General features: G+C 37.8%; 1 protein-coding gene across 2 annotated transcripts in view; it reads left to right on the forward strand.

Annotated features, from left to right (window-relative positions):
- The window catches only part of B4GALT6 (beta-1,4-galactosyltransferase 6), a 32616-nt gene extending 25255 nt beyond the window's left edge, over positions 1 to 7361 (forward strand). For both annotated transcript variants that reach the window (XM_059815469.1, XM_059815468.1), the window contains exons 6-8: positions 4893 to 5015; positions 5875 to 5976; positions 7214 to 7361. In XM_059815469.1, coding sequence (XP_059671452.1) covers positions 4893 to 5015; positions 5875 to 5976; positions 7214 to 7361 — 373 coding nt within the window. The remainder of the gene's footprint in view (positions 1 to 4892; positions 5016 to 5874; positions 5977 to 7213) is intronic.
- The last annotated feature ends 4329 nt before the right edge of the window (positions 7362 to 11690 follow it).

Raw genomic sequence — 11690 nt, forward strand, 5'->3', positions numbered from 1 at the left:
CAATAAAACAGCCTCCTACCATGCTATTTACATAAATTAATATCTAGTTATTAAAAGGAATTTTTAAGTTTAGTGTCTACATTTGATGTGTTGCTAATTTGAAGATATTATTTATAATCTTCAGTGTTGAACTTGTTGCAGTGAGGTTGATTTTTAAAAAAAAAGATGGCTATGTGTGTCAAGGCGGAAAAACTTACCTTGCTTATTAGAAATAATTTCTGGCTACATAGAACAGATGTGGTGGCTGTTAACAAAGATAAGCAGATAATCTACAGCAAAATAGAAGAAGAAAAAAGCTTACTTAATGTTCTTATAAATGTACAATTTCTGTTTTGTACTGCTTTTTGAACAGAAGATTTTCTTACTGCTAGACCATTTTGTATCTTGTATTCAGTCTTTATTGAAATTTGATGAATGTAGTGGGTCCTGCTGTTCTGTTACCTCCTTTCTTTCTGCCATTTTACATTAGGAAGGAGAGGCGGTGGGGTAGCCCTATATGTCAAGGAGTGTTTTGATTGTCTAGAGGTTAACAACGGTGAGGATAGATAGGTGTGGGTAAGAATCAGGGGGAAGGTCAACAAGGCAGATATCATGGTGGCAGTCTGTTATAGACCACCCAACCAGGATGAGGAGACAGATGAAATATTCTATAAGCATCTGGGAGAAGTCTCACAATCGCTAGCCCTTGTTCTCATGGGGGACTTCAACTTACCAGGTGTTTGCTGGAAATACGATACGGCAGAGAGGAAATAATCTCGGAGATTCCTAGGCTGTGTGGAAGATAACTTCCTGACACAGATGGCGACTGAGCCAACTAGGGAAGGCGCCCCACTGGACCTGTTGTTTGTGAGCAGAGAAGGATTTGTGGGGAATGCAACGGTGGGAGGCCGTGTTGGGCGTAGTGATCATGAAATGATAGAGTTTTTGACTCTCAGAGAAGTAAGGAAGCAGGGTCAGCAGAATGGCTACCTTGGACTTCCAGAGGGCTGACTTTGGCCTGTTCAGGAGCCTGGTGGACAGAGTCCCTTGGGAGGTAGTCCTTGAAAAGCAAAGGAGTCCAGGAAGGCTGGACATTCTTCAAGAAGGAAATATTAAAGGCACAGGAGCAGGCCATCCCCATGTGCTGGAAGACCAGCCAGTGGGGAAGAAGACTGGCCTGGCTGAACAGAGAGCTTTGGATGGAACTCAGGGGGAAAAAAAAAGAGAGTTTATGACCTTTGGAAAAAGGAGCAGGCAACTCAGGAGGACTACAAGGATGCTGTGAGGTTTTGCAGGGACAAAATCAGAAGGGCCAAAGCCCAACTAGAACTTAACCTGGCGACTGCCGTAAAAGACCACAAAAAATGTTTCTATAAATACATCAGCAACAAAAGGAGGGCTAAGGAGAATCTTCATCCTTTACTGGATGCTGGGGGAAACATAGTGACAAAGGATGAGGAGAAGGCTGAGGTACTTAATGCCTTCTTTGCCTCAGTCTTTAACAGTAAGACCAGTTGTTCTCTGGGTGCCCAGCCCCCTGACTTGGAAGGTAGGGACAGGGAGCAGAATGAAGTCCCCACAATCCAAGGGGAAATGGTTAGCAACCTGCTACACCACTTAGACACCCACAAGTCTATGGGACCGGATGGGATCCACCCAAGGGGATTGCGGGAGCTGGCGGAAGTGCTCACCAAGCCACTTTCCATCATCTACCAGCAGTCCTGGCTAACTGGGGAGGTCCCAGTGGACTGGAGGTTAGCAAATGGGATGCCCATCTTCAAGAAGGGCCGGAAGGAAGATCTGGGGAACTACAGGTCTGTCAGCCTGACCTTGGTGCCGGGGAAGATTACGGAGCAGAACATCTTGAGTGCCATCACGTGGCATGTACAGGACAACCAGGTGATCAGGCCCAGTCAGCACGGGTTTATGAAAGGCAGGTCCTGCCTGACTAACCTGTTCTCCTTCTATGACAAAACGACCCGCTTAGTGGACGAGGGAAAGGCTGTGGATATAGTCTACCTAGACTTTAGTAAAGCCTTTGACACCATTTCCCACAGCATTTTCCTGGAGAAACTGACTGCTCATGGCTTGGACGGGTGCACTCTTCGCTGGGTAAAAATCTGGGTGGGTGGATGGCTGGGCCCAGAAGGTTGTGGTGAATGGAGTTAAATCCAGTTAACAGCGGGTCACAAGTGGTGTTCCCCAGGGCTCAGTATTGGTAATAACTTTATCAATGATCTGGATGAGGGGATTGAGTGCTCCATCAGTAAGTTTTCAGATGACACCAAGTTGGGTGGGTGTGTTGATCTGCTCGAGGGTAGGAAGGCTCTGCAGAGAGATCTGGACAGGCTGGATCGATGTGCCGAGGCCAATTGTATGAGGTTCAACAAGGCCAAGTGCCGGGTCCTGCACTTGGGTCACAACAACCCCATGCAACGCTACAGGCTTGGGGACGAGTGGCTGGAAAGCTGCCCTGCAGAAAAGGACCTGGGGGTGCTGGTTGACAGCCGGCTGAATATGAGCCAGCAGTGTGCCCAGGTGGCCAAGAAGGCCAACGGCATCCTGGCTTGTATCAGAAATAGTGTGGCCAGCAGGAGCAGGGAGGTGATCGTGCCCCTGTACTTGGCGCTGGTGAGGCCGCACCTCGAATACTGTGTTCAGTTTTGGGCCCCTCACTACAAGAAGGACACTGAGGTGCTGGAGCGTGTCCAGAGAAGGGCGACGAAGCTGGTGAGGGGTCGGGAGCACAAGTCTTATGAGGAGCGGCTGAGGGAGCTGGGGTTGTTCAGTCTGGAGAAGAGGAGGCTGAGGGGAGACCTTATCGCTCTCTACAATTACCTGAAAGGAGGTTGCAGAGAGGTGGGTGTTGGTCTCTTCTCCCAAGTGACTAGCGACAGGACAAGAGGAAGTGGCCCCAAGTTGTGCCAGGGGAGGTTCAGGCTGGATATTAGAGAAAACTTCTTCACTGAGAGAGTGGTCAGGCATTGGAACAGGCTGCCCAGGGAGGTGGTTGAGTCACCATCCCTGGAGGTATTTAAAAGATGTGTGGATGAGGCGCTTAGGGACATGGACTTAGCATGGTTGGGTTTACGGTTGTACTTGATGATCTTAAAGGTCTTTTCCAGTCTAAACGATTCTGTGATTCTATGATTAATGATGTTTCACTTGCTTTTTAACAATGCTATCTCATGACACTCCTAATCACTTCACATAAAGCTGTAGCTTATTGCTTGCTATATGTATGTATTTGCCATCCTGAAATTTTATTTGTGAAGTTGATCAACTTGATCTGTCAGGTTAACCAGTTTGTCAAAAGCAGTGCATTGAAAACATGACTATCTGTTTGGGCTTCAGGTTGTCCGCCAATTAGCGGTCAAACCTTTAAAGATTTTGTATGTATTTAAAAATACATAAACACATATAATTGTATAAGATATTTCATCTATCTTTGCATTTATTTATAAAATATATATACACATTTCGTAAAATTTATAAAATGTCTAAATACAGATACATATTTACAAAATACATGTTTATGAAATAGACAAATGTATATATACATACATATTTATAAAATAAAAAAAGTTATTTATGTCTATATACAAAAAAGTGCACATGCACCACACACACATACATATGAATAAAAACCTCAAACAGTTCCATAAACTGTCATACCCCAGTTGTTTTTATTTTTGGTTGGTGGGTTGGTTTTGGGCTGTTGTTGTTTTGTTGATTGGTTTTTTTGGGGGAGGGGCTGTTTGGTTTTTTGGGGGGTTTTTAGAACACCTGTTATTTCAGTTAAATGTTGAAAAGGATATATAGTAACAACCTTCCCCAATAGCTATTAAGATTTGGTTGAATCCTGTGTTTCCACAGAGATCAGAAATTACACAACTGTGTTTCTTTTTCTTTCCCTTTGTATTCTGGAGTTAGTTGTCCTTCAGTGTGGCAGCTGGGTCCTACGCAATGGTAAATCTGGGGTTTTTCAGTCTGGAGAAGAGGAGGCTGAGGGGAGACCTTATCGCTCCCTACAGTTACCTGAAAGGGAGTTGCAGAGAGGTGGGTGTTGGTCTCTTCTCCCAAGTGACTAGTGACAGGACAAGAGGAAATGGCCTCAAGTTGTGCCAGGGGAGGTTCAGGCTGGATATTAGGAAAAAATTTCTTTACTGAGAGAGTGGTGAAGCACTGGAATAAGCTACCCAGGCAGGTGGTGGAGTCACCCTCACTGGAGGTGTTCAAGGAACATGTAGATGTGGCATTGCGAGACATGGTTTAGTGGGCATGGTGGTGTTGGGTTGACGGTTGGACTTGATAATCTTACAGGTCTTTTCCAACCTTAATGATTCTGTGAACCTTTTGATTCAAAAGTTTAGCTTGTAAAAACTGGAAAATTGTTTTTTTAAATAGGTTTGTATTTCACTGTGATTGAATATGTACTGTTAAACTGTTCCTCTCAAGTTTTAACAGTGCTGTAGAATATAGTCGTGAACTAAAATTGCGGACTTGATCTATTACTGATTTGTAATTTTTTCAGTTGATTTTAAAAAGACTTTTTTTTCCAGTTGAATGCTGTCAAAATACAGTAGTTTCAGGGCTTATACTCCAGCTCTGGGTCTAAATCAGCCATCTGAAATATGTGATAGACTTTTGTTTTATGTGGTGGTACTAATTTGAGGTACAGTCTAAGAGAACCTTTTATACAAATTAGATACTACTGCAAACATTTTATTCAACTTCCATATATGTTATCTAATGTCAACGATCTGTGAACCAGTCTCCCTTAGTGAATACATTCAGCATCTGTTCATGTCCTTAGTTTGGGGTGTTTCTTGTTTTTTTAAAAGGTGTTGTTCAAAGAGAGGACTACCTATCTAAGTTTAGCTAATAATACAGAATTTGTCATTTGTTCTCAGTCTTCCATACAATGAGTTCTTTGGTGGTGTAAGTGGACTGACAGTGGAACAATTCAAGAAGATCAATGGGTTTCCAAATGCCTTTTGGGGATGGGGTGGAGAAGATGATGATCTTTGGAACAGGTGAGTGTTCAGTGCTTACGTCTTTCTCATTGTTCTGTGGTATCAAACCCTTGAGAGCAATTAGGTTTTTTCTTTCAGTTGTTTTTTATTTGTTTTAAATGAACAAATTCTAACATTTCTAAAGAGTTCACTTTAGAAATATTAGAACACACCATTTGAAGAGATAAGTATGTTCTTTTTTCTTGGCCTGGGTACAGTTAAAAGGCTTTTAAGAGCTAGATCTTGTAACAAATAATGGATATAACAACAGATAACAGTATTAAGCATATATAGTCTCATTCCTTCTGGTCTTCTGTGAGTTACTTTTCATTTTTAATTTACATCTCTCTTGCTGCTAGCATTATGGAATGCCATCCCACAGACATGTAGAGTAAGCATGAGTTTAAGTGTCTTTCATATCTTAGGAGCAGTGTTTGAGAGGTTAATTTGTGACTGTATTGATAGTCACAAATTGGACAATGTACAACAATACTCACTGTATTACTAACTGCTCACAGTAAACAACTGTAAAATGTTCCAGTTGAGCTGTTGAAACTGTGTCTGCCTGAGTTTATATACAAAGAGAGATATTTTGAAGAAAGAGTTCGTATTTTTTTATTCTTTTCCCTTACTATTTTCATAGTTTTATGCTATTGTGCTTTAAGAACAAAGCAGGAAATACTAAATATGAAATTATTATTATTGCACACTTTATTGGTTTTGCCAGCTTTTTTAGTTGTTGGGTTAGGAGTGTTTTGGGTTTTTAGGGAGAGAATGTCATTGAACACAAAGACTTAGCTTTAAAAGATTTCACTTTTGCTGTAACTTGTAAAAACATCTTTTTAATACTCTTAATACACGTTTCTGTATTACACTGTAGGGTTCACTATGCCGGATACAACGTAACAAGACCAGAGGGAGATTTAGGGAAGTACAAATCCATCCCTCATCATCACAGAGGTGAAGTCCAGTTTTTAGGACGGTAAGAAAAACAGATAACTGTTCAAATACTGGAGCTAAAGATGTAAAATTTTTTCTTACATGTAATCTTCCACACATACAAATAAGCAGTCAGTGCTTATCAGTGTTATTTCGTCTTTAGTGCTAAATTTTGTATTTTCTTAAACATATTCTGTTTGGTGTTCAGATATTTCTTACTTAGGCATGAGAGAGTCTAAGTTTGTGTGTCAGAAGATATTGTCATCATAATTTTTGGTGTAGAATGTTATTGTTACTTAATAGTTTGGGCATTAGTGCTGGCAGGGCTCCATTAGTTGGTTAATTTGGATATTCTGCAAAATGAAGCAGTACAGCTAGGGGAAATGACTCCTGTGTGAAAACAGACTTTAAAACTCCTTGAGGATTGGTTTCTTCTACCATATTTCATTGCTTTCTGAGATACAGGTTTTCTCATTTCTTGCTTACATTGACATGAACTTTTTCTTTCGGGGTTCCTTTCTTTTGCTACAAAGATGCAAAACTGGCCAGTAGGTTATGGCTGCCCTAGATAGGAATAGCAACCAGAATGCAGCAGATGAGCTACACCTAAAAATTAGAATGTGAAACACAAAATAAAGGGTTTATGGTATGTGTTTTCAGATAATTAGAAATACTGCTCAATTCTGTTATCAAAGGGTGTCTCTCTTTCTGGGCACATCTTTATTTTCTCCTTCATTCGTAACTTTTAAGGAGACACATACAGTAGACATGAGTGATATGAAACTAAAATGTATATATCAGTAATCTGGGGGAGCGGAACTGTTTTTTTTAATCACCTCAAATTTAGATGTTTGCAAATGCAGGAGTCTCAAGAATGAAATTAAAAACAATTCAGTCCTTTAAATGTATAATGATGAACAATGAAGGTTCCTAAATCTCTGAGCTCCATAGTTGAGTTTTATAGCAGAAGAACATGAAGAAATTGAATGTTCTTTAAAAATCAGTTTCGTCTGGGACCATAAAAAGTATCCATATTAAATGCCTTCTTTGTTATTTAGATTTAATGTTAACTTGTATATATGAACATAAAATGTAAGTGTATTAAAAAACAGAAAGTGGCTTGCTTTTAAACCTTAGGTAGGTAATTTGGTAATTTCAAAGGACTGAGAGGTAGTTTCAGAATTTAAAGTGTATTTCAAAATGAAATGACTGTACAGTATCATGTCTAACATCAATTTGCAAATCTTTCTCATATTTTCTTCTTCCAACTCCCTCTGCAGATACAAACTTCTAAGGTATTCCAGAGAACGTCAGTATGTTGACGGGTTGAACAATTTAATATATACTCCTAAAATACTTATCAGTAGATTGTATAAAAATATAACTGTTAATCTCATACCAGAACTTGCTCCTGTTAGAGACTATTGATGGAAGTGGAATGACAAGCTACCCTGCCAGAATAAACTTTTAACACTGGAAGCTCCTAATAGACACTGTAAAACAAAATAAAACAAAACCAACAAACAGCAGCTTACAATTAGAGATTTTTGACCATTTGATGATGCATATTTGGGATGAGAAGTGATTGTATGTACCATGCATTTTGTTCTGAAAGAAAAGCCAGCAGCTACCACTCAGATGTTTACAGCATGAGACTACTGTTCAAGCCTTCATTCTTCGTGTTCTTGATCTTAACTGCTCAACTAAGTAAACTGCAGAAAATAGACTTCTAGCTTCTCTGGAAGTAGGGACAGAGGCCGCCTCTTCCAGGAATTTTTTTATACTAAACCGCCCCCTCCTCCTATTTAAATGAATGCTTTTGTTTCTTTTTAAAATGTGTTTTGTAAATATGTGATATAAATTAATCTGTGTACATTGCTTTTAAATTGCTCAATATTTTATGCTTCAGTATGTATTTGAGTGTGTTCTCGTTTGAATTCTATAGGAATGTTTTTATTAGCATGAAAGAACAAGTGTAAAATGTATGTATGCTTAAAAAAAAGGTTATACCTTATGTGAAATGAAGGAAATATTAATTGTTGGCCAGCTATGACTGTAAACTGTTATACTAGTTTTGAGCTCTAGGCCTTCTGCATATCTATATAGAAAAATCAATTTCGTATATGAACTTGCTAGAAAGAAAGCTTTTAATTTTATTTATTGCCAGCAAAATTGTATGATACCCTGCCTGCCATCAAAATCCTATTTATATGCATATTGCATGTGTATTATGGAAAATCTTGAGGTTGTTGCGTATTATGATCTACAGGAACTCTGTTTCCAAGTGTGCCACTAGTGTCAATGTCAGGGATTTTAATGCCTAAAACAATGTGTCTGGGTGTGTACAGTATTTTGGTATTGTTCTTTTTTTTTTTTTTTAAAATCCTAGTAAACAGCACTTTCATTCCTCCAAAATCAGAAGAGCCAAAAATGTGTCTTCATTGGAAGAATATTAAAGTTAGATTTTTAAGAAAACAATAAAACATAGTTCTGATAGTGCTAATGCTTGCAGTGTGGGATTTTCAGAACCACGGTGTTGGTCAAACTGTTCCAGTGATGATGATGGCGATAAGTGGAACTGAAAGCAGGCCAATCCCAAGTGCTTTTTAAAATTCCACCCATAATATATTAATCAATATAGTTATTTAAGGGCCTATTCTAGTAGAGTGCTGAGTGCTTCTATGATGCACTAAGTATCCTCAAGTCGATGACTTTCAATGAGATTGAGGTTGCACGGTCCCACTAAGAATTGGTCCTGTCTGTTTCTCTATTTTTGTGGTGTTATATGTATGAGTAACTAGCCTCTTTCCTTGGCTTGTAACAAAAACCATATCTTCTTATTTTCTGTTTGCTTGTAATGTTATGCTACCTAAAAGTATTCGACTGCTAAGCATTATTTTTCCCAATATTTTTTTACATCCCTTGTTAATACTAAGGAAAAGGACCAGATCATTTATTTTCTATGTTAAAGCAAAGATACTGATGAAGATCTACTAAACCATTTTGTCTGTAACAGTTACTCAACTCTTTAGGAACCAAAGACTGACTTCTGCTACCATGAAGAATGGAAAGCTGTATATAATAAGGATTGTTTATCCATAGAGTGTTCTGTAAGAGTGTTGACAAAGAATACTAACTTTAACTCATTACTATGTGTTGGTTTCCTGAATTGCTGCCACAGATGGTGTAGTGCTTTGTATATTTTGAGTTTGTTTGCCATAAACACATTTTATTTCTTAGACATCCCAGCAGCAATTTTTGCCCGTAGCCATTCTTCAGTAAAGTTATGAGCTTAGTTGTAGGCATCCCAAATATTTAGTAGAAATATAATAATTTAAGTAGTTGAGAACAATTGTAAGGGATATTTTCAACCGTACTGGAATTACCTTAAAATCTACCAGTTAACCTAATATGCTTTAGGAATGATGTAATGCAATGAAAACAAGAAGTGAGCATAAAGTTAACAAAACATCCTTCAAAAGCATGCTTAAGTGGTTTGATTACCTCCTGATATATTTTTCTATAACTGAGTGTATAGAATATTCTGAAGCGTATGGATAAAGGGGAGACAATTAATACACTGTATGAACAATTATATCTTCAAAATAAAATTAGTCTTATTTCATAACAGACTAATACAATTCTTTAAGAACCGTTGAATAAATTTTTAAATCACTGATGTAATTTTGAAGTTATTTCTGGTTTTCAGTACAAGTTCACCTACAATTTAACACCTGTGATTATGAAACATCCTTTGGTACTGTAGGTCTGTACTGGTTTCTGAAGCATGCTTTTGTGCCTGTTTGTTAGGCATTCCGTGAAATTAATGTGCAATTTTAAAAAATTCTAATGCATATATATGTATATATACATATATACATACTATATTACAGATATGCTGTGGCTGAACTAATAGAACTTTACAGCTCTAAGCGATTAATCATGTATGGTCTTAGAAAAAAGTGATTTAAACCAGTATGTTATTATGACATATAGCTGAGTTCTTAAAAAGTTTACATTTTGGTGCCCCAAAGTGATGGATGTTAAATTATGAATTGTTAACCAACACTCTTCTCTAAATACCTTTTGTCACTTTGTTGGGAAGTTTTAAAAGTTGCCATCTTAAATGACATCAAAAATAGTGTTTGTATACTACCTGCTTTAACTCAGTACTATTCTGTAGTGAATTTTAACATAGACAGTGCCTTCAAACAAAATAAATGTGATGCAGAACTAAGAGTTGTGCACATTCCTTTTGATATTTTCATGATTCTTGTAAAATGTAGAGAGAAGTCAGTCACATTGGCTTTTGCATTGCTGCCAAGGCAAATTAAGGACATCTTCTCTTCAAGGAGTGAACATGGAGGGAGAAGAAAGAGGGAATATTTTACAAGATTCTGAAGGTCTTGCAAATTTACAATTAAAAACATTACAGAAATATTAACAGTGGAATCTGGCTGATAAGCTAAGATACTCTTAGGCCCATTTTCTGTATTTTAAATTTAAGTAGGAGAATATAAAATCTAAAATCCATTTTGCAAGACACAGTATATTGAAAAACAAGTGCAAAATGTCCTTTTTCTTGGATCTTGCCAATCTTTTCCTAGCATTATGTTTACTAATGACTATGTTGTAGTGGGTTACTAATGAGCCAGTTATTTAGAAGTATTAAAAGGATCCATTGCGTATCAGCAAGAAGTGTACTTAAGATTATTTTATTTGTAGATGTACGTAAGATAGGCTTAATGAAAAATGCACTGAAATAAATGCTGGGAATTTCCTGTGTACTGTCATAGTTTTGTTTTTTTGTTGTTCATGAAAATGTTTGTACTTTTTTATCATTGTCTTTTATGAAATATAATGTTCTAAAGATTGCGTTGGTTTGTTTATTCTGAGGTTCTGTGGAGAACATATCTTCTTTGTGTTTTGTTTATAGACAAAGTGCTCATTTTTGTAGTGCTTAGTACCTCGAAGTAACAACAAAAGGAAGGGAAACCTGGCCAGCAAATATGTGAGGTTAGGCTGTGATGTGATCAAGAGTTAGGCTAACAAATAGTTTTCCCTCTATTGGTATTCATATGCTTTCAGCTTTTGGTTTTATTAGGCTAAATGACTCAGCATTTTTGTGTACTTTTCCAAGAAAGGATTGCTATTCTGTTGAATTTCCTAATGGCTTTTCTCTAAGCTTATTTCTCTTTAGCAGTAGTCGTCTTTATAGATGGATTTCAAGAATGAGAAAAAGAAGGATTCATCCATATTTCTCCTGGCATTAAATAGGGAGCTGATTTTCTCAGGAATCATCCGTTATCCTTCTTACTTTTCTTTGTATCTTACAGCTATTACAAAAGTGTCTGATGGTTAGAGGTATACGAGTATTTTTGGGGAGTACTTCAACTGGGGACAAAGGTAGTTGCAGAATTTTATGAAAATACACGAATAAACTTCTTCAGGTATGTTTGATGGATATACTTTTCTGCAACGCTGGATATGGACTCTCCTTGAAAGTGTCACCAGTTACAATATATTGATTGGAAAGCAGGAAAGAAGGCTTTTTAAGTATGTGTAGCATCCTTAAATGTTATTCTATCTTGCTGTCACTTCTAAGCTGCTTTTGCTTCTGTATCTTAAAAATCAGAATTGGGAGGTGAGTTTATCTGATGATTATGTGGGGCTCTGGGTAGTAGTCCCATGTGACTTCATCTATTGTGGGCTTCAGTAATAAAGTATAGATGATGGTAGGTGGTGGACTGTATTTCC

This window comes from Gavia stellata, chromosome 3, assembly GCF_030936135.1.
Source record: "Gavia stellata isolate bGavSte3 chromosome 3, bGavSte3.hap2, whole genome shotgun sequence".
NCBI classification, from domain to species: Eukaryota; Metazoa; Chordata; class Aves; order Gaviiformes; family Gaviidae; genus Gavia; species Gavia stellata.